This window comes from Crinia signifera, chromosome 6, assembly GCF_055691185.1.
Source record: "Crinia signifera chromosome 6, ASM5569118v1, whole genome shotgun sequence".
Classification (NCBI taxonomy): Eukaryota; Metazoa; Chordata; class Amphibia; order Anura; family Myobatrachidae; genus Crinia; species Crinia signifera.
The window spans coordinates 171292004-171317378 of NC_139222.1; the positions used below are offsets into that span (position 1 = coordinate 171292004).

At 45.8% G+C, this 25375-nt stretch overlaps 2 protein-coding genes across 7 annotated transcripts in view; one reads left to right on the forward strand and one right to left on the reverse strand.

Annotated features, from left to right (window-relative positions):
- ARSG (arylsulfatase G) overlaps positions 1 to 25375 on the reverse strand; it is an 85573-nt gene that overhangs the window by 39377 nt on the left and 20821 nt on the right. The window lies entirely within an intron of this gene.
- The window catches only part of SLC16A6 (solute carrier family 16 member 6), a 28912-nt gene continuing 16550 nt past the window's right edge, over positions 13014 to 25375 (forward strand). Inside the window, exon 1 of one of the 3 annotated variants that reach the window (XM_083148117.1) lies at positions 13014 to 13167. Coding sequence is in view for 1 of the 3 variants with exons in the window: in XM_083148116.1 (XP_083004242.1) it covers positions 13261 to 13463 (203 nt within the window). In the remaining 2 variants the exon portion in view is untranslated. Of the gene's footprint in view, positions 13172 to 13253; positions 13464 to 25375 lie in introns of those variants that run through there. The other 2 variants (XM_083148118.1, XM_083148116.1) reach the window with 2 other exon arrangements.

Consider the following 25375-nt stretch of genomic DNA (forward strand, 5'->3'; position numbering starts at 1 on the left):
AAAGGCCTGGCAACTCTTCCAATTTACATGAAGACCTGTTCTTTAATCTTGTGCAACACAAAAACAAAAAAATAAAGGAAAAATAAAAGTGAATTCTAAGAGATGCTCGGCTGCACAAAGGGGTGGGGGAGCTGCAGCTCCAAGCCTCCTCATGACAATAAGCCTCATGACAATAACTGAAGACTGACATGAAAAAATATTGCTGAGCCTTCGCCCTCCTCGTCCCAGTTGAACACCTTCATTCTTTCTAAATTGGCCCTGGGTATTAATAGTGGCAGCATAGTGACGGATTTCACAAGCCCTTCTTGCATTGCGTGACATCACATTGGTTCCGCCCTTTTATTTCCAGCGCTGCAGGCTTGGTGGCTGCATTCAGGGCTTTTAGTTCTGCACTGAGCATCAGCTGTAGACTGTAAAGTTCAGATCACACTTAGAAGAGAAAGAGGGAGGGATGTCTTCTGTAGCGTCCTGCGGGATTTTTAATAGAGTTTTTTTTACTGTTATTAAAAATATGTTCTGCGGTCTGTGGGGTAGATGTATGAAGCAGTGATAAGGGAGAAGTGAGCCAGAGGAGAAGTGGCCCTTGGTAACCAATCAACTGCTCTGTATAATTTTATATTAATGCAAATTATAAATGTTCCTTCATTGCTGATTGGTTGCCATGGGACGCTTCTCCTCTGGCTCACTTCTCCTACCTTATCACCGCTTCATACATCTACCCCAGTGTTAAATTAGGGCTGTGCCGCCTGTATCTGCAACCCAGACATAGCACACATGGTCCCTAACTCCTCCTGGCAGCCCCTCTTGATCAAACGCTGGGATTAACAAAATCAACTGGGGGGGGGGGGGGAGAGGAATAGAAACAACAGTTTGTGCATGAGGGTCGAAGGATGAGGGAGATGCTACTGGAAATAATATCATTAGTTTCTGAAGATTGGGATAATTGTAATGGTGAATGGTTAATAATAGTGTAAGAACGATTAAGTGAATTTTTATGAAAGGACGGTGAAGATGAGATTAATGGTTAGGCACAGAAATTGGTAAGAAGACTAAGAGTCCCTGGGCATTCAACTAGTTGTGAGTTGCAGTGGTGGATATTAGTTACATTACAAGTAGCAGCTATACTTAATGCAACAGAGCCAATTGTCGGCCTACATCCACAACAGGGCCTTCAGAAATGTCATCTCCAGGGCCATTTGGGACATAATTTGGCAATGGCTGCACATACCAACTAATTTTCCTGTTCATCTCTGTGGGGTACAATAAATACTTACAATTTCTATGGATGCAATGGGGGGAATTCAATTGTGCCATGCGTCCCCTGCTGGCCGTCTATAGTAATCGGCATCTATCAGAGTAATTCAGTTGTTTTCCATTAGCATTTAAAATGAAAGGGCTAAACCCATCTTGTGTTGCCTTCTGGGTGTCTAAAAGTCTGGTTTTTTTTTTCACATTTTTATCGGCACCTCTGGAGACTGTGAGGTAATGGGCCTCTGGTTGGAGCACAATTAAATTCCCCCCATCGTGCTATTTCTTAAAGAATTCTCCCCCTTAGATTAAAGCAAAGATATTAATACCCCTTCCACACTGATATAAATATACAGAGTTATTGCATGTGAACACTCAGAAACCTGGAATATTATGCAGTGCGATAAGCACCCAACTGAAATAAGCCGGGTCCATCAAGCAGTGGTTATAAATAAGCTGGGTTGTTGCTATCTGGCACCTGTTTGCACCATAGGAATATCCAGCACTAGGAGATGATCTCATATCCAAGTGTCAGCTCCGTCCCCGTTGGCTATGACATCACCAACCCGGCATTAAGCCAGGTGGATCCCCAGTCTGAAATGGGACTCAGCCATGTAGCACCCAGGATGGACCCCTCTTCATTACTCCATGAGCAACCCAGCGTAGCGATGTTAAAGAGGTATAAGTGATCGTTCTATGAAATGAACATTTAGCAGACAGATATATCAACTGATGTGTGCGAGTTTAATGTTACAGGTAAATACCACTGTATCAGACACCAGTACATGACCTTGAACTCTCTGTGCATATTTACAACTACTTAACCAGGAAATACACACACACACACACACACACACACACACACACACACACACACACACACACACACAAAGTGATACAGTAGATATCCCGGCAGTGCATTATCTGGGTTATCTATGGTGAAAACAACATGTCTCAAAACATAATATAGAAGTTTAAAAATATTATCACATAATTACTGTAGGAAACTGCACATTCTGAATAACTTTTATTGAACAGGGCACATTAGAAAATGTACAGGTGAGATCATGTATAATCCGCCTTCCCAGACCACAGCACATTTTAATTTTCAGTTATAAATAAATGGGCTTACTTCATATATACAGTACTTTTCAGACAAATTTTCAACCAATGGGGCTTACACATGTAGAGATTTTGCGGAGCGATGCTAGATCGCACAGCAAGATCGCTCAGCACATAGCGCTGCGTGCTGAGCAATCTGTCAGGGCCAGTGTTCTCCGGTGAGAACACTGGTCCTCACCGGCGATCTCTCTAGATTTATCCAGCAGTCCGGGTGATCGCGACGTGTGGGCATCACTATAGCTATGGCCCGTACAAACGGAGGGGCATTTTCTAAGCGATCTAGTCAAATTAAATCAGAATGCTTAGAAAATGCCCTGAAATCGCTGTGTGTAGGACCAATTATAGACAGTTGAAAGTGACAAGAAATGCACAATAACAATATTATCATGTATATTGTGTAGTGCGTACACACTTTGTCTTGCATGCTGGGGACCCTGCCCTGCACAGAGCAAGGCCTTTCAGCATGTTAAGTCCTGTCCCGCGATTTCAATTTAATTGCAATTGCGTTGCAGCTATAAGGGGAGCCCCCTGCCTCTGCAGCCTGGCTGCAAAGGCAGTTGCATTTTTTGAGGCGCAGCAGCTGCATATGACATCACGGATTGTCTGGACCGTGCCCCCTAAATGTTGTTGCCCGCAAATATCCATCAAACTGGGTACTTGTGTAGTTTCTCTCATGAAACTTGGCAGCTTGCCAGACTGTGTTTACTGAGCGCGTGCCGCTCTAGATGTAATGTACGTTATCAGCATAGTGCTGGCAGCAGCAGCGCGCGCTGCCCAGCGCTGACAGGTCATTGTGGTACTTGTAGTTCCACAATGGACACCCCGTCAGACCGCTAACGAACGGGGTGTCCCAAATGCAGACGCTAAAATTTAGACGCTAAAGCGTCTGAATTTACACTCCCTGTAAACCGCTAAGAAGGGGGCACCTAAATTTAGACGCTAAAGCGTCTAGATTTAGTAGGGTGTAGGGGTACATAGGGGTGCACTGTGCAAAACACTCTCAAACCGGTTCACAATGACACTAGTCGACGTAACAGCTGTCAACCTTGTTAATTCCACTATCCACGCCACCCCGAAGCGTGGCGAGCGCAGCGAGCCCTGCGGTACGCGTCCGACCGTCCTTTTCATACACCCACTAGTCACGTTGGCGTGGAGTTGATTTTATAAAGCACGAGCCCGAAGCGCGGCGAGCTCTGCGAGGGGACGCGCATAACTTCACAGGTATACACGTCCCCTTGCTGCGCTCGCCACACTTTGTAAAATCAACTCCACGCCGACGTGGATAGTGGGGTATGAAAAGGTCAGTCGGATGCGTACCACGTGCGCTCGCCACGCTTCGGGGTGGCGTGGATAGTGGAATTAACAAGGTCGACAGCTGTTACGTCGACTAGTGTCATTGTGAACAGGTTTAAGAGTGTTTTGCACAGTGCACCCCTATGTACCCCTACACCCTACTAAATCTAGACGCTTTAGCGTCTAAATTTAGGTGCCCCCGTCTTAGCGGTTTGCAGGGAGTCTAGATTCAGACACTTTAGCATCTAAATTTTAGCGTCTGCATTTGGGACACCCCATTCGTTAGCGGTGTGCCCACTGTGAAACTACCAGAACCACAATGCCCTGTCATCTCTGAGCAGCGCGCGCTGCTGCTGCCAGTGCTATGCTGATAACGTACATTACATCTAGAGCGGCACGCGCTCAGTAAACACAGAGTCTAGCAAGCTGCCAAGTTTCCTGAGAGACTGTGCGTGCGGTGGCGCCGTGAAACTACACAAGTACCTCAAACTGCAATTGCATCCTTCCAGGATGCAATCACACTTTAAACTCTGCACATGTATGCTGCAGGCGCTGCCAACATACAGAAGTTTGAAAATCTACTGACCGTGATTTTCACACTCCTGCATTGGCTACTGAATTAGCCTCTATATCTTAAAGGATGTGCTCCCCCAGGGGCCAAGAACGCCCCCCACTCCATCTGAAAATGCAGTCATTTCTACCTATTTTATCAACAACTACATGTTCAGCAACGGCGTTTGCACCAACCCCACAATACCAGTGAATAAAGAATTCTCAAGCAGCTATGCATCTGTATCTAAATTAGTATTTATCCCCCCTTCCCCTGGTGTGTGTGTGTGTGTTGTGCCAGGAGTCCAGCCCTCTAAACTTTTCATATTCCCTAATATGGCCCCAGCGAGGATAAGATGGTTGTTATAAGCTGGATATCAAGTATATATCGTCCAGTATAAACAGTCAATATCGTTAACGATGTGCACGGTCGTCGTCAGCTCAATCTGATAAAATAGTGAGCAAATACATGCACGGAGCGGGGTGCGGGTGACATCACTGACCGATAGCATGAACGATGTCGGCCAGCGTGCATGGACAATATTGTTCTTCCACAGCTCTCGGCTAGTATGTAGCTGGCATTAAAGTAAAGATACAATATAACATTGACACAGCACCAATATTTAGAGAATTCTAAAGCTTAAATTTACTAAGGCTTCTAAAAATGAAAAAAGATGATGTTGTCCATACTATCATTTCTCTATTGCATCCTAGATAGACAGAATCTGATTGGTTGCAATGGGAAACATTACCTTTTTCTTTTGAATAAGCTTTAGTATATTACCTCTAAATGTCTGTGTGTATATTTAACCCTCCAGCTGATAGAACCTCATTCATTAGTAGCCGGACCTTATTATAGTAAGTTATGACCATTGATGCGGATTTAGAATTCCCATATAGACTACTCCATGTAAAAGGAGTCCCATTGGAGTGAATAAGCATTAAACACCACATGTATCAGCCATTTCATTACATATTTTATGGAAACTTGTATTTATAATTAAAATGATCAATACTATCCTGAAGTAAGACAATTAATCCCATTACACTGAGTTCAGCGTAATGTAACTACAGGTTGAGCATCCCTTATCCGAAATCCTCAGGACCACGAGCATTTCGGATAAGGGATTTTTACGGTCTTTGGATTTATTTATTTTTACCTGGTCCCCCCGATAGTCCCACGGCGTCCAATTAACCTCACCTGGTACGAATAAATTGAAATTCACCGTAAAATGTAAACGAAACTCTTTGATTAGGCTGTCTGGGAATAACCACAGCAAACCGTAGTGCCACTCTATTGTCTAACAAGAATTCCCATGAAAAATACACTCATATGGTTTTTAATATAAAACATATATTTGTAATGATCATAGAAGCTATTCAATTTCCACAAATATATTTTAGGTTAGTATAAAAATTCGAGGTATATTTGAATTTAATAGGATATGTAGAAAAACTCCATTATAACATGATGTAAATGCTTCATTTGTAGTATTAAACTACTCAAATAATAAGCAGTGTCAATATAGGAGTACTAGGCCCTATGGGGGCTCTTCACACCAGCGTAAGGGGCTCCGCCCCCTTAACCTGTGGAGGACTTTATTGCTCCACAGGTTTTGTGTGGGAGGGGAGAGTGTGCAGGAGGGGAGGGTGTGCGGTTTTCGGATGTGGGTATGCTGGGGGTGGTAGTGGTGTGGCAGGTGGGTGTGCGGGTGGGTGAGGGTTGAGTACAAGGGTGTGGTGGGTTGGGGAGGTTGATTGCGGGTGTTGTCAGTGGGAGAGTGGCGGGTTCGGGGATACTGTGGGTGGTGGTGTTGCAGGTGCGGGTTTGTTCCGTGTGGGTGTGCACTGGTTGAGTGAGGGGCAGTTGTGGGGTGGGGGGCATAGGTGGGGGATCGATGGTGGTGTTGTAGGGGAGGTATGAGTGCATGGGTAGTGGGGTTGGGTGATAGTCGTTAGCTTTGTTGGTCTGGCTGGGTGCGGGAGGACTGTGGGTTGAGGAGAACCAGGTGCAGGGGTGCCATGGGTGGGTGCATTAGTAACACGGGTGCGGTTGGTGCTGTGGGAGGGGCAGGTGTGGATTTACAGTTGTGGGGGTGCTGTAGATGGGGGGAGGGTGCAGAGGGTCCTGTGGGTGGTGCATGTGTGGTGGTGTTGTAGGTGGGTGAGGGGCAGTTGCAGGGTGTGATGCACGTGTGGGCATAGTAGGTGCGGTTGGGGGGTGGGTGCAGTGGTACCATAGTTTGGGGAGGAGCGTGTGTGTGGAGGGGTGGCGCATGCGGGGGTACTGCAGGTGTCTTTGGCTCTGGTGCAGGGTGGGCAAGTGTGGAGGGAGAGGCGTGTGCGAGTGTGCTAGGGGTGGGTGAGGTGCTGCTGAGGGTGCGGGAGGGAGTCCGGGGGTACGGTTGGTGGGGAAGGTGCGGTGTTGCGGCAGGTGTGGTAGGGGCATGTCAGAGCTGGAGGAGCAGGTGCAGGGGTTGTTGAGATCCATCCTGTGGTAGGGGTGCCATTGGCAGACTGTGTCACAGCAGTATTATAGTTATTACTGATGTGAATGGTCAAATATTCTCTGTAAAGCGCTGCGGAATCTGTGTGCGCTATATAAGAAACTGCTAATAATAATAATAATAATATTATTACATTACTACATTTAAGCTGCCCCCCAACAAATTGCCAGAGAGGGGTGTGGTGCTTTACACAAGCCCCGGACTCCCCTGGCAACCACGGTGTAGTGAGTGTCCGGGGCCTCCCCTTGACAGGGAGGGCAAGAATGCAGCGAGCAATGCAGAGTCCACAGAATAAACCACCGTGCGTGGACCGACCGCTCCTCTCTCTCTCTCTGTCACACACAAGGAGACAATGGCGGGTGGGTGCAGGAGGATAGACAGACATGCTATAACACGCCGGGCGGGTCCCCTGCACTCACATTTTGTGCACTCAGCACAGCTGCATTTATAAGCGGAGTCTCTACCATCGGGAGGTGGGCCGGATCTGGAGCAGCAGCGAGGCGACGTCACCACGCCAAGGCTGGACGCGCAGCGAGCATGGGCTGCCGGTGTCATTGTTGCAGGGATGGGGGCAGTGCCGTGGCTTCCCTGGCGCTGCAGCACGGAGTCCCTCCCCTGCCAGCACAGCAACTGTGGGAAGCGGGTTGTAGGACTGTGGGTAGTGGCATAGAGTTTTGATGTGCTATGGGTTGGTGGAGTCACGGGCGTCCATTTGTTGAGGTCAGGCAGCACCCCTGCTTCTGGGATGTGAAAAGTGCCTTTTGTAAGGCTGGGTGTGTGGCGGCCTGGTGTAATTCCAGTATGTCCCTGCTCTGCCTGCTGTAATGGGCTGTTGTCTCTGGCCTGGGTCACTCCGTGAGTGTGTGCATGACCCCACCCAGCATTATACACACACTCACAGATTGACAGTTCTGGTCTTATTTTATAAGAGATCATATTTTAGATATTATGAAAGCCCTGAAGATATATGTAAATATTAAGGTTTTAAGTTAAAATATGTGCTGAGATCAGGAAGGTGGACCAGATGGGAGAGTCTACCTCAATCACTCCCTGTTTTCCTTCAACCAATTAGAGTGAGGAGCATGTGACAGCAACAGCCAACCCTAGCTCCCCATGAGCCCATTATCCAAACCCTATAAAATAGGATGCATGGCTCTGTAGAAACACACCTGTTATCAGTTCTGATAACAGAAGTCTTGGTCAAGAGCGCAGCGTCTACAAATCTGGTAACTATTGTATATCTCACAGGTATGGTCTTACGTGTTTCTCTGTATAAGCTTGTGCCTCTGTTTTCATTTAGTGTTAATCCCGCTGCCTGTAGCGGTCATTATACTGTAATAATACTGTAATATTGTGTATTTTTATTTGTGTAAGTTTTAATGGCTTATTGTCCTAAATAATACCTTTCTTACACTAACAATATTGTTGTGGACTCATTTATTCCATATTTTAGAAATTGAGCTGAAGGTGCAGAATTGCTTAAGGGGTAGCTACGTTTTTGGGGACAATAAGGATTAAAATCCTTATTTCTGGGCGTTATAAAAGTGTATAGGCCCATAGCCATTATATACTGTCCTAGGAGCACTGTGTGTGTGCCATCACTAATCAAGAGTTGTTTTTCTCATTGAGCCAGCACTATTACTGAAAGCGAGGCTTACCTCGCCGCAGCTAATAGTATTTGCCCACTGAGAATTAAACGCCATAACATGAAACATTAGGTTCACAGGAACCGCTGGTGTGTATTAACGGCTGGCGGTATTTATCGCCAACTTTATAAATACTTACCGATTTGTCCGCTAGGAGTCAGGAAGGTAATTTTATACAAAATTAACAGCATTTATATGCAATGCGATCAGAATCCCGGCAGAGGGATTCAGACGGTAAGTACGGGAGGGTTGGGCTGTGGGGAGGGAAGGTTGGGGTTAAAATACTTACCAAGATTTGTCTGGCTTTTGATGGTCAGGATGCAGATTATGGACAGGATTTATGTTTTGAGGTGAAAATCTCTTCAGATACACAAGTACTGTATGGTTCACATTTTTACAATACAATTTTATGCCTACATACAGTATGTGGCACAAAATTAATCAAACTCTACACGAGTCCCAAAGTGTCAGTAGAAAGAGATGTGATGGCAAAGGCCAAGCTGCAATGTGCTCATGTGACTGCACAAAATTTTAAACACGCTCTCAAGACCCACTTCTTCATCAAACTCACATCCTAACCTTCAACTTGCTCACTTCTACCCCATCTACATTCTTCCCAACATGTTAAGAATGGAAGTCAGGACCGCCATGTGAGTCTGAAAAAGGGACTTGGCCTCAGGTGTCTGATTACCTATGGTGGGTGGTTGTGGCCTTGCATTATGCCCCCCTTCCCAAGCAGTCCCAGTTCACTTCCCTGCACCTTTAAGATCTGTACACATGGAGCGAGCAACCAAATTGCTAAATGTGTCCAGTTTTCTTCAGCGACCAGCAATGGTCGCGGGTAGAAATGAGTCACTCTGCAGGACTGGTTGCAGGAGTGTTCTCTCGTCGACCGGCACCCTGTATGCATGGGGATATGGTCCCCTGCTATTTTGGCTGAAATCGCCCCTTGTGTACGGGGCACAGCATCTATTCAGAATTCACCTGCTGCTTTGCAGAGTATCAGTGATTAAAGGCTCCCAACCTCCAGTAGGACAGAGCAACCCCTGAGTGGAAAAGTGCCCCGCCCCTTTAGAACGTAAGCTCTCAGGAGCAGGGCCCTCGCCCCTCATGTGCCCTTCTCTTATTTAGACTACCTTGTACTCCATACTTTCCACAAGGGTGGATAACCCTCAGTTTCTGCCACCCTGATTATTATCATTATCCTTTATTTATATGGAGCCACAAGGAATCTTCAGCGCCCAATTACATAGTACATAAACGCCTAAGCAAAACAGTGACTTACAATAGAGCAGTGGTAGCCACCTCCAGTCCTCGAGAGCTACCAACAGTTCACATTTTCCAGACAGCCTAGCTGCTGCACAGGTGCACTCATTACTCACTAACACATTTTAAAATGTGGAGCTAATTACTTCACTTATTATTCTGTGAGGAGATCTGGAAAACATTAACTGTTGGTAGCTCTCGAGGACTGGAGTTGGCTACCCCAGCAATAGAGGATAAGTACGGGTTGCATACACATAGGTGTAATGGTTAGCATTACTGCCTCACAGCGCTGAGGTCATGGGTTCAATACCACCATAACTGTGCGTAGTTTGTATATTCTCCCCGTACTTGTGTGGGTTTCCTACGGGTACTCTGGTTTCCTCCCACAATCCAAAAATATACAGGTAGGCTAACTGGCTCCAAAAAAATAAAAAATAAATGAACCCTAGAATGTCTGTGTGCGTGTATATGTGGTAGGGAATATAGATTGTAAGCTCCACTGGGGAAGGGACTGATGTGAATGTTCAAAGATTCTCTCTGTAAAGCGCTGCGGAAAATGTATGCCCTATATAAGAAACGGTTAATAAATAAAATAAATCAGCAGAGGAATCTGGAATAAGTATCAGCGTGGCAGAAAACCACAGGATTTGGTGCCATCAAAGATGGTTTAAGTAAAAGAAGGAAAAGCACATGAGCGGAGAGCCTGGCTAACATATTTCAGTGTCCTGTCTCATGATGCAGCAATATTTATATACCATATACTTGCTTGGTTTTATTCTGAAGAACCAGGCTTATTGGATACTGCCCATTTAGTACTCTAATTGTTTTATTTGTTCATTTGTTTATTTGTTTATGTACATATAAATAAAGGATAATGACAAGTTCCTGTGTCAAAGACCACCTGGATTCAGGATTTACAGCTTGGTATTTATGTCAGAAATTTGACATGGTTTATATTTCCCATGTAGCATCCAAGGAGACAAAAGGTACGTACACACTGGCTATAAATCGCTGGCAATATGGTCGCTTAGCGACCATATTGCCAGCGATTGGAGTGTGCACTGGCGATAATCGCCAGGTGTGCGCTTCCGTTGTCTCTGGTCGCTGATGAAAATTACACACTGCCGGGAGAAGAGGCAGGGGAAGTCGCTGGTTGGAGTAGTATGTTCCTCCGACCAGCGACCATTAGGGGGCTGAAAACGGAAGCGCACACCTGGCGATTTATCGCCGGTGCACACTCCAAGCAACCATATTGCCAGCGATTTATAGCCAGTGTGTACATACCTTTGTCTCCTTGGATGCTACATGGTAAATATAAACTATAGCTGCCCATACACGTCCCGATGCGGGCTGTCCGTTCTGTGCTTTGAGGTGCGCGCTCTCGCGGCACCTCATCGCACAGTACAAAAAGTATGTGCTTGCACATACTTTTTGTACTTAGTTCTCATCACATTGCATCGCATTGCATGCACAACGCATGCACATGCAATGCAATGTGATCTGTGCTATTTAAGCCCACAATGCACGCCCGTATCGGGCCGTGTGTGGGCAGCTTATGTCAAATTTCTGACAAAAATACCAAGCTGTAAATCCTAAATCCAGGTGGTCTTTGACACAGGAACTTGTCATTATCCTTTATTTATAAACGGGACACTGAGCAATATATTGCCAGCGATCATATTGCTCCGTGTGTACGCATAATGGGTATATTTATTAAGCATAACATTTCAACACACATTTTTTACTATTTGCCTGTTTAAAGTGACAGTAATAGTAAATAAATAAAAAACAGCCTGGTTTTGAATTATACATTATTGCCTTTTTAAATCTGGCAAGTAGATTCTGTAAAAATCTTGTTTAAACAAAATCCACCACTTTATATTAGTAATACTTCGTAAATATACTTAATAGTCTGTAGGTCTTGTATTTACATTATGGCTATGTTCTTAAATTATTTCATGCAGTATATGTATATATATATATATATATATATATATATATATATATATATATATATATTAAAAAAATGTTTTTCTGCAATGGAGGTAAAAGAATAGGATTATAAAACAATTTTTCTGTAAACACATTTTAAAAACACATCTTTAATCATTAACGAAGATGAGAAGACTGTTGACCATTGCATTGCTGCTGAACCGATAATTCAAATATAGTTTTAAACACTGGACGGTCTGAGCAAAATGAGGGGATTGGAATGGCTGGGGTGGTGACCCCAAACATAACACAGGCAGCGGGGGGGGGGATAATGCGGCACAGTGGCAGATGTACACCGTACCACTGCTGAGTGCTGACGCAGGCACAGCTATGTGTGCCGCGCCATACAGTAGTCCTGCGCCTTATGAATGATGCAGCGGAGGCGGCTGGAGGTGACTGGGGAGGAAGGAAGCTGCTGCCGGTGTCTTATCACTTGCAGCCTCCCCCTCCCCCTCCCATAACTGGCAGAAACCTGTTCTACCCGGACTGTGTGCAGCGCGCTGGGGCGCGGCCCCGCACTGCCCGCTCCCGGGGGCGCGCGTTAACCCTTGATGCAACACGTCTGGTAGTAGCAGGGGTTAATGACAATGGCGCCCGCAGTATCGTGAATAAACATATATGATGTATCAAGCCTCCTTATTATAATAATAATGTAACAGAGAATAACAGGTGCCATTAGTCTGTTTTGCAATATGTGATATAGTACAGTACAGCAAGACTGTACTCTCATTGTATATGTGAATGTGATGCAAGTGCGGGTGACAGGCAGTGCACTGTTCCGAGGAGCTTGCACTGCAGAGGAGAGTATTAAAATCAGACGGTGTCACATGCGCTTACAGTGTAGCGGTATAATCAGATTTAGCATCATTTCCAAATAGCAATAATTCTTAGGACAACAAGGTGTAATCATCAACCTGCAAACCTCCGGCTACACCACCTTGCTCACACAGTCAGTCTCACTGAGAAATATTAGCTGTGACTGGGACAGTACAGTAGTATAACTCCACATCACACACAACTACACAGACAGGATTAGCCCGAATAAAAGGTGCGACTGCACTGCAGTTCCGCCGAGTACCAGCAGGTGTCGGCTCACCTCACATGCCCTACATTGCCATGCCACTGTGCCCGGCTAGTCCCAAGAGCTTGCAATCTAGCGAAGTAGCGCTCAGGAAGATATGAAGAAGGCAAGTTCATTAACACCCCCTGCCATGGATCACACCATGTGCACACTCTTCGAGGCACCATGCAACATGACAGAACTTCCTTGGTCTGACACCACTCGTGTGACTCGCAGCACTGCAGGGGTTAATGGTAGTACTGACGACTTAACTCACAAACAGCCGGCTACTGCAGGGTTAAATGGCAGGGAGGCGCAGCACCGTCACATTCATGCACGCTCCCGACCAGACCGGCTAAAGCCGGTATATATATAAAGTCAGAATCAGGCAGAGTGCTGATCGGAGAGTTGACATGGGGCACCTGAGAACCATGCTGCCAGGCTGACCAGCAGCACCTCCACCACCACCACCCCGAGGGGCACAGTGAGTATGTATGCCCCGGAGGAGTGGGCTCTCGCTACTTACCTACAAACATGCCACATACTAGGGAAATCCGTGGGAACCTTACATTAATGGATGCATATAGCGCATTATTGTATCATCTGGAGCACATTTATTATTTCTATATTTAATACAACGCGGGAGATTCGAAAAGCAAAATGCGCTGTTTGCTTCTTCCCCTGCTGCTGCCCGTGTTATCCGCAGCACAGGAGCGCCCTTCTGCAGCGGTGCCGGTGCGGGACGCTGGACTGGTATATGGGAGCCCGACATTCTGCTAGGTGGGGACAGCAGCCACTAGCTAATCACATGGCATCCGTTTAAAGTGTACATCATTCGCGTTCCATGTCGTGTGTGTGTGTATATATATATATATATAAACTGCAGTAAAGATTTCTCAATCCAACCTGCGATTGGGTACCAGATTTTGTGTGTTTGTATTGCCAATCCATCGTGATGCATCGGATTTGACTGTCTTAAGGCCCCCATACACGCCGATTTGGTCCGATTGCAACCAATCAGGCCATTAAATCGGACCAAATAGGCTGTCCCTGACATACCGTCGGGTCCGATGTGCAGACCCAACCAGGTGGTTGGACCTTCTGCCCGTCCAACCACCTGTCCTGGGACCTCCCTCCTAGCGGTGAGACTGGCGGGAAGCAGGGACGCATGCGATCTATCACAACAAATTGTGACCGCATGCGTTCCTGCCGCCGGGAATGTACCTGGCGGCTCGCAGGGTTATCGGGCGTCCGTATACTGCTGCGAGACATCGCAGTAGTGTACGGGCACCTTAACTACAGATTACGTAGTTACAGATTATGATTGTTTGACACAAATGCACGTTTAAAAAAAAAACCCCATGAGCCTGGGACTGCCCAGGAGCTCCCAGGAATTTCAAGAGAAATAGTTTCATGAGCGTGGTGGTGGTGGTGGTGTATACCCAGCCTAAAAGTGTATATTTGAAAAAGCATATCCAGCATTATGGTATCCTCATAGCCAGTGCCTGCATGGGTGATTCTGCTTCTACTGGTTGTAGTATACTAGGCTTTCTGTCTACACCAGTGGTTCCCAAACTGTGTGCCGTGGCACCCTGGGGTGCCTTGGGGGACTTGCAGGGGTGCCCTGGGTTGGTGGTCCAGGACCAATTCAAGTTATTTATGTCCAATATAATAGTTAAATTATGGACAAACAGAAGTAAATGTTGTCCATTACCACATAACTGATCCTAAGGATGAGATATAAACACAATTTATTTAACTTAATATTTGTTTCTGACTTTCTCAATGTGAAACCTTTAGCCTAGGGGTGCCACAAAATCATTTCTGATGCTTCGGGGTGCCTTGATTCAAAAAAGTTTGGGAACCCCTGGTCTACACAATGTAGCTGATCCCTGACAATAGGTGCCCATACACGGTACAATTATTGTATACAAAATCACATCGCATAGGTTTTGCAATGCAATTAGATGAGTTCTAGTACAAAGTATGTGCAGCACATACTTTTTGAGCTGTGCGATGAGATGCGACGGCAGCAACGCATCTCATCACACCCAGCAATGTACCGTGTATGGGCACTTTAAGTTTGATTTCTTTCAATTCTTTAGTGCCCAGGGTTATGTCCTGTGCCCTTTACTTCTGTATTTAACCCTTTGTGCACAAGTCACCAGGGAAATTACTACTTTCTTTTAATTGAGTGCTGAGAAATACACGTGTATGTGTGTGTATATAATATATTTTATAAAATGTCACACACACAAAGTCCCTGCACTCATGGCTGCAAAAAGTTTGGCCCAGTGCCCTCACACAAGACCTCTGGAATATATTTCCTGTTGGTCAGGTCTATTCGAAGAGTCTACAGCATTTTCTATATTGTAGTTACAGGACCTACACATATAATGCATTATGCAACCTGCATGGCACCTTATAAAGACACTTTATAGTCCATGTTTTGCCATGTACATTGCTGCAGAAAATGTTGCTCACATCTATGTAAATCATCACTGTGATGTGTATTATTTCTGTTGCGTCCTTGACTGAAAGGGTGAATCAAGCTATAAATCTGTATAGTATCACATATACAAGGCTATATACAGTAAGAACTGTAAATAAATAAATATACTGCAGAGTGCTCTGGCAAAGGGAAGACTAGAGATGATGTAACAGGGAGTTTACACAACACTTCTGCCTTTCCTGGAAGAGCGTACAACCTTTATCTGGTGCGCAGTGTTGCTGTCATACATACCTCAGCTCTTCCCCAGGCAGAACACACATCTCCTTGTCCTGTATAAGGCACCAGGCAGTAATAAAAAAAAAACATAAATACTGCATTGGGTAAGATTGCCACTAATACCCCTTTTACACTGCCGCAAAACCCAGGTCTTTCCCTCGTGGACCCAAGTCAGTGGAGGTGTAAAAGGGGTTAACCCATGTCCCTTTACTGGGGACTTCAACCCAGGGTCCTGACCAGGGTAGAACATGGGCAGTGTAAAACGGGTACACCGGGTAGTCTGACCCGGCTCCCGTTTACAGTAATGGGGGAAGCCCAACCTCCGGACTGCAGCGTTTTGCAGTCGACATGGAGGTTGGCCAGGGGACAAACACAGGCTCCTCTGCAGACAGGAATGGGAGGAGGGGAATGGATGCCTGTGTGCAGCATCCATTCACTTCGTGGATGAAGGCTGGGGGCAGCTCAGCAGCTTACCTTGGTGCTGGGCTTGCCCCAGCGTGACGATCGGTGGTCCCGGCTCTTGGAAATAATGTCATCTCCAAGCGCCGGCCCGGTTTACATTGCGGGTCGGCACCGCAGTGTAAACGGTGCAAATCTCGGATCTGACTTGGCTTGGAACCGTGTTCCAAAATACTGGGTCGGATCTGGGATTTGGGTGTAAAATGGGGTATTATACCTAATCAGGTCCAATGAGTGACTTTCGGACAACCCCATACTAGGTAAATGTTGTTTTCCTAAGTGAATCTGTACATTGAAGTAGCCAAAATGAATTGATACAGTAGTTTTACATTCTGACTGCCTAAATAGTGCAGCTTGGCTGATGATAAAGTAGTCAGCAGCCCCTTCCTCACACCAGTATTACATCTGGCCACTTCTGATCAGGATTGATGGCTTTATCAGGATGGTACACATCAACTATCCAAATCAGTCTGCTTAGGCAGACATGGCTATGGTCAACACAAGAATTAGGTCGACAATGGGAAGGCAGACAGTCGACACTAGTTTTTCACCCTGAATTTCTACGCAAATCAACATGGACACTGTATCAGTGTACCGCTGTCCTCGGACCACTATTATATTCTTCCTCTGCACCCTAGTGAATGGTATGGTATGAAATTCCTATTGTCTACCTATTTCATGTGCTGAGATCAGCCCTGTCTTACTTTAGCGGTCGATCTTCACAGTGTCGACCTACTGTAGGAACCGTATCCCCTGGAGTGTATCATGCGGTATCCAGACTATTTGTCTACAGCAAAAAGATAGACAACCATTAGGTCGACATGCAAAAAGGTCGACATGGGTTTTTCACTTTTTTGAGCAGACATGTGCCGACAGGCTTTCATGCCCTACCATCCACTTGGGGCGAGGTGTGAGAATGAAAGTGTGCCCGAAGCATTACGAGCGATGCGAGGGTCTGCGGTTCACTGCAAACTGTGTCCATGTCGACATTTGGGTAAAAAAAAAAACAGTGAAAAACCCCATGTCGACCTTTCGGCTGTCGGCCTAGACCAGTGGTAGCCAACTACGGTCCTCACATTTTCCAGCTCACCTGGCAGGTGCACAGGTGCATTCCTTACTGATTAACACATTTAATAGACCCACAGGTGGAGCTAATTACTTCACTTGTGATTCTGTGAGGAGATCTGGAAAACATTAACTCTGGGGTAGCCAACCCTAGTCCTCGAGAGCTACCAACAGTGCATGTTTTGCAGGTCTCCTCAGAGGGGCAGATGTATGATCCGTCGTTATGGGGGAGAAGGGTATCAGCGCACGTTATGTGCACTGATACCGCTTCTCCCCCATGTATGAAGGAGCCGGGATGCGGTAATGGACAGGGGCGCTATGCTCCCCTGTCCATATCGGCGCTGCTATCAAAATGATAGCAGTCCGAATGTATGAACGGTCAGCATCGCTGACCGTTCCGCACGAAGCCGGGTTTGGCTTCGCCAGCATCAGGCTGGCGAAGCCCTATCTAAACAGCAGGGACAGCGCTGTCCCTGCTGTTAGGTCTGGGCTGCGCTGGGGATCTCGCGTGAACAGCGAGATCCCGCGCATGCCCAGTGCGGCCGGCCGGGGTACAGGAGATAGCGCATCAGTATTAACTGATGCGCTATCTCCAGAAAGGGACATCGCTGGAGGGGGGAGTTAACGCTCCCCCGCTTCGGCAGACAAGATGTTAATACATCTTGTCGATGCCTCTTCCTGCTTCGCCTCGCTATTGAGGCGAAGCAGGAAGTATCATAGCGGCGCGATAAGCGCTGCTATGATACATCTGCCCCAGAATCACAAGTGAGCTAATTAGCTCCATCTGTGGATCTTTTAAAATGTGTCAGTGATTAATGAGTGCAGCTGTGCAGCAGCTAGGTTGTCTGGAAAATGTGCACTGTTGGTAGTTCTCGAGGGCTAGGGTTGGCTACCACTGCATTAACTGTTGCTAGCTCTCGAGGACTGGAGTTGGCTACCCCAGACCTAGACACTGTCGACCTAATGGTAGTGTCGACATTTATGCATGTTGACCTTTTTGCTTGTCGAACTAATGGTTGTCTATCTTTTTGCTGTAGATCCCTTGTCCCGCTTCCGTATCGTGCGGGATACATGGAATGTCTGAATGTTTTACTGTTGGCCCAAAATTAGAACACCTTTTTATAGGTCTTCATGGCTTTATGTATTCCCTGTCCCTAAAAAGCCAGGACCTCAACTTAATCCTTAGGTTCTCATTGATCTTTTTTCTCTACCTCTGATAGAGGACCTGTAGGAGTAATGCAGCAGTATGCACAGGTGACTGGTCTGTGAAAGATAGTCAGTGTAACTCATTGGACTTGGGGCAGAGCAGCTATTAACACTTTAATAGTGGTAATAGCTGAGAAGTGTTCCAGCTACCACACAAGTGAAATAATATCTGAGGCCATACGAGATGCTGCAGAGTGCACAGATCGGAAGGAAACAGGCTTTCTCCTTGCGCACTGCAGAAATTCCCAGCTTGCACATTATAGGCAGACTGATCACATAACATGATCCTCCAAAGAGGATAGTGTATACTGCACATCTCTAGCTGCATTTATCAGCAGCTACCCAATACACACTGTACAGATCAATACAAAAAGGTACTATACAGTTGTACAGTTTATGATAAAGAAAATTATTTCTAATTAAAAACAAATGGGTAAGAACAGTGCACTAAAGGCACATACATGCTGAAAGCAGCGCTGTTTACTCATCTGAGTTGCTTTCAGCGCAAAAGCCGCCCAGTGTATACGGGGCAGTGGTGAGCGCTTATGCGTGCTCCTGCATAGTCGCTAGCCCAGCCACTCAACTTCTGGTATTACCAGCAGAAGAGCGGCGGAGTGGACGGCTTTCCATAGCGTCCTACTGTGGAAAGCTGTCCAGCCCAGGGAAAATCGCCAAGACAGGCGAAAAACGCTCAGTGTGTATTAGTGTTCTTCATCCCAGTGACTTTCCCCATCATCTCTCACCATACACGCTGGGCAAAAACACCCTTTATAGCACAGTACTAGTAACTAACTTCAGAGTAAAGTAGGTAGGTGTAAGTTTGTTGGCGGGGGAGGGGATGGTATGTAAGAACGGGGTAAGTTCCAAATATGCTATTTGACACATTATTATTATTATATATTATTTATAAGGCACCACAAGTGGTATGCAGTGCCCGTACATAGGGCACATATTAGAACAATACCGGGTACACAGGACTAAGCATAACAGTAACTGAAGAACTAAAGCAGAGACAGGTAACAATTTGCAGCACAATTCTGAGTACACAATACAGCGGAGATGCAGAGGAGCAGTCTGCATGTTACCAGGGGCAGGTTGTCAATGGTAGAAATGAATGAACACAAGCGAGAAGACATGCGGGTATAGATGTTAGGTGAGTAAGAGAGCTGTAATTGAAACGCAAAAGTGCTGTGAGAATAGGAGATAAGAGGGCCCTGCTCCAAGGAGCTTACAGTCCAGAGGAAGGAGGAGACAGACAGATGACATGAGGTGCATGCAAGGAGGCCTAAAGGAAAGAAGTGCATGGCAGGGATGGCCGGGACATAAAGCGGAACCGCTTTCACACCAAAATTGTAAGTCCAACCCGGGTCACTGAACACTGCTTTCAAGCCATGTCATAAAGAAAGTGGTTCCCAAACGGTTTTGTATCTTGGCGCCCCTGAGTACCCTAAGACAAATGTTTCTCATAATACATTTAGGAAAAAATATTAATTAAGTAAATTGTGTTTATATCTCAGTCTCAGGGTTAGGTATGTGGTAATGGACAGGATTATTTTGTTTGTTCACAATTTGCCTATTACATTGGCCATAGACAACCAATCCAGGTCACCCCAAGGCACCCTGACATACAGTTTGGGAACCATTGTACATAGTTTGAAACTTTTTCACACTGGCTGTTGAGGCTTCTCTGCCAGCGCTTGGATATGGCATCCCCATGATCCAGTAAGCCGGCTCTCCATAAGGAGTTAATGGGACCCAGCTCACCCGTTCCCACTGCCCATTACCGGTGTCTTTCCTCTCCCAGCCACTGGACCCAGGTTATAGTTTCTGGATCTTTATAGGGTATATAAAAGTGTACCTCTGTGTGTATAACTGCAAATCACTTATATAGATATAAATAATACCACTTTTACACCAAATCAATAACCCAGGTTGATGCCGAGTCAACCTGGGTCACTGCTTGGTGCAAATGGGGTAAAAAAAAAAAAAACCCGGTCCAGTTACCCGGCAATTCAACCCGGGAAGTGTTCCAAATTGTACACTGGTGAGACCCAGGTTCAGGGACAGTGTAAACGGGTAGCCCGGGTCATCTGACCCGGGACCCGTTTCCACCAATGGGGGAGCCCATACTACCCAACCGCAGTGTCCTCCACCCCGGTCTGCTGAACTGTGCAGACAGCAGCGGAGCCTGGAAGGAGGTGTATGGATGCCTGTGTGCGGCATCCATTCACCTCATGGACAGAGGCTAGGGTCTGATGGAGGCTGGTGGCAGTAGTTTTCCCGGGTGCTGGGCTTGACCCCAGCCTCTGGCCGACGGCTGGCATCGCAGGGTTCCCGGCTGGTGGATTTCCCATCGTTTGACATGTCATCTCCAAGCGCCGGTTCAGGACCTACTTCCGCCTGCGTCACAAAAACACACTATCACACCATTGTGTTGTGGTGAAAAATCATTCAGATTACAAAACAAGTTCACTTTTGTGGGCTATTATTTTTTCACATGTGTGCCAACCTGCAGGGCTGGGTGGCTTCTGTGGGAGTTAGGCTGCACAATTCTGCCCCCACTCCGGCAGCTGAATCATCATAACATCTTGGCATTATTGCTTTCTGTTTCACCTCAATAAGAGGTGAAGCCAGAAGTGTGTACCCAGCAATAAACAGAGACCATATCATCTATGTAATATATTGCTACATTATAAAGATGCTCGATTTTTGTTTTAGTGGTTTGTTCTTATTTGATTCATATCCCAGATATAGCAGACCTTGCCAACAGTGAAGGACAGCTACTTACTTTTCATGGATTTGCAAGCTCAGGCAAAGTATACTTAGAATACAAAATGTAAAGCAGAGCCAAATATAGATATATAGCTATATCTATATACATACATCAGGGCTCGACAAATTTCTGTAAAATGTAGGAGCCAGGATAAAAATGTAGGAGCCAGATAAGCTAATAATAGGGAAAGTGTTTTGGGGCGGGCCTTCAAAGTGTTTTGCCTATGGACTTAGTAAATGGCTACTGATACTTTACTATATGATATAAGCTAAACAACCAAACAGAAAAATGCAAATGATCCTGTGCATCAGGCAGCTGCAGTTAGTAGAACACATTACTGTCTAGGATGTGGGGTGAATGATTATTATTTATTAACTTAAAATGACAACTGGGATCAAACCAGTCAAACAAGAATGGGTTCTAGAAAAGAAGTAAGAAGGCCCTGTTGGCTAGCTCACAATCTATGACATAGCCCTGCTGGAGCAAAAACCAAAAGACTTCAATATACACAGTAGTACAAAAAAAGTAACTAAATAGGATTCTTCACAGACTGCACAAAACAAAGGTACTTGTGTATTTTGGCGGCGCCCATCACATCGCATACCATAAAGCATACGATGGTATGCGATGCGACGCGATATCGCGCGATACTGTACAATGTCATACAATTTTAAAATTTTATGACATTGTACATGGCATACAATGCCATACAATGCGATGCAACATTGTATAAGCACCCTAATGGGTGCTTACAATGTGAAATGCACCCCCACGCCACCCCCCCACTATAAACATGAACCCGAAGCGTGGCGAGCGGCGGCGGTACGCGTCCTCCGACCTTTTCATACCCCCACTATCCACGTCGGCGTGGAGTTGAGAATAGAAAGTGTGGCGAGCCACCGAGCCCGAAGCGTGGCGAGCGGACGCGGATACCTGTGACGCCCGCAAGGGGACTCAAGATACCGGTGAAGGTATCCGCGTGCGCTCGCCACACTTTCTATTCTCAACTCCACGCCGACGTGGATAGTGGGGGTATGAAAAGGTCGGAGGACGCGTACCGCCGCGCTCGCCACGCTTCGGGTTCACGTTTATAGTGGGGGGGGGAAGGGTGGCGTGGGGGTGCATTTCACATTGTAAGCACCCATTAGGGTGCTTAAAAGCACCCTTTATGGTGCTTATACGATCTTTCATCTCATAGGGGGCAACAATCGCATGCCATGCAATAAAAACATCGCGCGATGCACATCGGGGGCGCCGCTATAATACACAAGTACCGAAACAAATATACAAATTTTGAGAAGAAAACAAGCTCACCTGTCAGTGGCACAGGAGCATCACCAGTGCCATCACATGCCGTAGCTGCATGTATTTGTCAGTGCCAGAGGGGAAAGGGGACTCTATTACTTTGAGATGCTACACTTATTTCTGCAGCCACATCAATGCTCACAATATATCCCCCGAACATCCTCTGTCCTGTCTGCAGCAGGGCATGTAACTAGCTCAGCCCGCCCTGTCACCCACCTCTTCCCAGCATCAGAGCCGCTGCAGCCAGTGACCCGATCTCTGCCCCGATCCCGGCCCTCTCACCGGCATGCGTGGCGTCACTGAAGTCTTGCTGCGTTCAGCGGGAACTCTGTTTCCTGCTGCTCAAATTCAGTGAACTGGGGACCACAGCTTCCTCTTGGGCCCTCAGACAACACCACAGCTGCAATCACACTGACCCCACACTGCACCTACGCAACCAGCCTGCTGAAGGGAAGCTGAGCCATGAGCTAAAGCTAACTTGCTGCTCCTTGGTCCGCCGCGGCTATTTCAAAACTCGCGCAAGATCCCAAGTCCTCCAGAGCCTGGTCCGAGAGCCAATTAGGAGCCAAGCTACCACTGCCGCTCCTGATTGGCTCCCGAACCGCAAACTCCAATTAGCTTGAGATGCCGTCTGGAGTTTTGTTATAGCAGCACCACAACGGACATTTATTTATTTAAGTTTGGAGGCTAGTGGACATACACTAAAGCCAGGGGGAGGGGTTGACTACCACAATGCAAGCCCACTCTGACAGATTCTTCTTCCTTCCCCCAAAATCTAGTCGCCAGGAATTAGAATCTGGTCGCCGTGGCGACCTGGCCCCCAGGGTTTGTCGAGCCTTGACATACATACACACACACAGTACCTAGACTTTTTTACATTTTTGTGCCTATTTTACAGAGGAAACAACTACTAGATAGACATCACTTTTCTGTACACTTTGCTATAAAAAAAATCTCCTTTCGCCGACTGTATACCCTGTGGAACCAGAAATATGCAATCATGCCATAAGTTGGTTGCTGCATACATTACAGAACAGTTGTTTCCTTGAGAGCCATGACTCGTGGAGTGTGCTATTATAAATTGTAGCAATAGCAGTGTGAACACACTACTCAAAATAGATATTTAGTGTCAATAAGGTCTCGCTGCTGTGCAGAACTTGCTTTTGGCTGGGAACTGTAAGTATACTGTGTACAAAGATTTCAGCTAAAAGAATACAACTTTTCACACATATGAAATGTTATACCCTGACCAACTGTCTTCATTAGTGTCACAGGGAATATACAGTATCTTAGCACTTTATTGATAGATCCAGTACTGTCACCCGTGCCTTGGTGTAGTTTTCTTGGATCCATGTGTGTGTCCTGTTCTTTGTTTCCTTTTTTTACATTAGTTACAGTACCTTCTGCCTTTGACATAATATACCATCTTTCTAGTCAATAGAACAACTCTTTATAATGATTTCAGTACAGGTACAAGAGCATGTCCTGGTGCTTCATACTAGCTGTGCCAATATAGGTGTAGCCTATAAAGATAAATATATATGCACTCTAAAATGTTACCACCACTTCAAATAGCAATGAATGATTGTAGATTAAATAAGCATTACCATTTTAGTGGGGTATTCAATGAAATATTGCCCATTAATATTTAATCTCGGCAGGGATTCTCCACATGCAGATTCGACTTTGTTTAAAGTGGAATGTGCATTGTCTGAGTTTCATACTGCCAGAATCTATTCCGACAGTCGGGGAAAATGGATTTGAAATTGAATACCCCCCTCACATTTAACTTGTTCAATGTGCCGCTGCTATTTCCGACTGGGGAAATAGCGGCGGCTCCCTATTCAATGCTGTTTGCAGTGACAGCATTGAAGCGGGATCACGGCAGAATGAGCCCAACTCTAGAAGCTGTCGGGCCCGTTCTGCCGATAATGGCCGTGGATTGTTGCTATCCCGGCCGCAGATTGACAATCCACAGCAGTTTTCACGGCCACACCCCCTTCGCGCCAAATCACAGGTGTGATGTTGAATCCCGCCTATCGTTCAGCTGTCAGGCTGACCGCAAACGGGCCAGGATCACGGCTGTCAGCAGGGATCGACAGCCGTGATCCTAGATTAAATACCCTCCTAAATCTTGCCAAAAACATAACTATTTGCACCTAGCAGAAATATCGTGGAGAGTTGAAAACCCTCCATCCTTAGGAGAGAAATACAGTAGCCCACCAGGCTCCAAATAGAGTGATGGGAAATCCTGGGAAGAATAAAAAGAAAAGATAACAGCGGTACCACTTAAACCACAGGTCTTCAACCTGTGTCCCTCCAGATGTTGTGGAACTACATGTCCCAGCATGCCCTGACAGGAAAAAAATACATCATTAACAAATCATCTAGTTCTCACCAAGTCCAAAAATTAAATGATAAATCTCATGTGACAAAGAACCTATAGCAAATGTTGCTATTTCTATATACAGACCTGAACAAAAGTGATTGGGTACCCTTCCACCCAAAAAAAATAATATATAAAAAATAATTTTGTTTTCAATGAAACAAAAGTATTTGGCATCCAGCGTTGTTTATTCCATATTTGATAGAATTCAGATCATTTAGTTTCTTATATAGCGCAGCATATTGCGTTGAGCTTTACAATTGGAATCAACAGTGATAGAACAATCTGGGTAACAGACAGACATGGAGGTTGGAGGACCCTGCTCGCATGCTTACCATCTATAGAATTTTTGCAGTTGATTGATCGGAGTATTTGAAATAACTAGAGACAGGATTATATGCAACATAAAAAGCTTGAAATATGCATGCAAATATGCATGTAAAATATGCATAAAAAGTGTTAAAATATGCTACATTATATAATAAAAAAAGTAATTTTTAACTTATTTAAAAATCAGCATACAATTAGTTGCAAATAAACCTCAAAAATAGTCCCACAGCATCTGCAGATGTCTAGTGCTGTACACAGGATTTTTTTCCTTCCTGACTGCTACAGCAGACTGTAGCGTCCAAAGCTCTTCTTGTATCAACTACACGGACCCTCATCTCCAGCGCCGATGGACCAAATGTCAGCAAATTCCTCCCTGCGCTGCATACTCACTGTGACACGGCAAATCCTCCACACCGCGTGATGTCACAACCCTTCTGCCC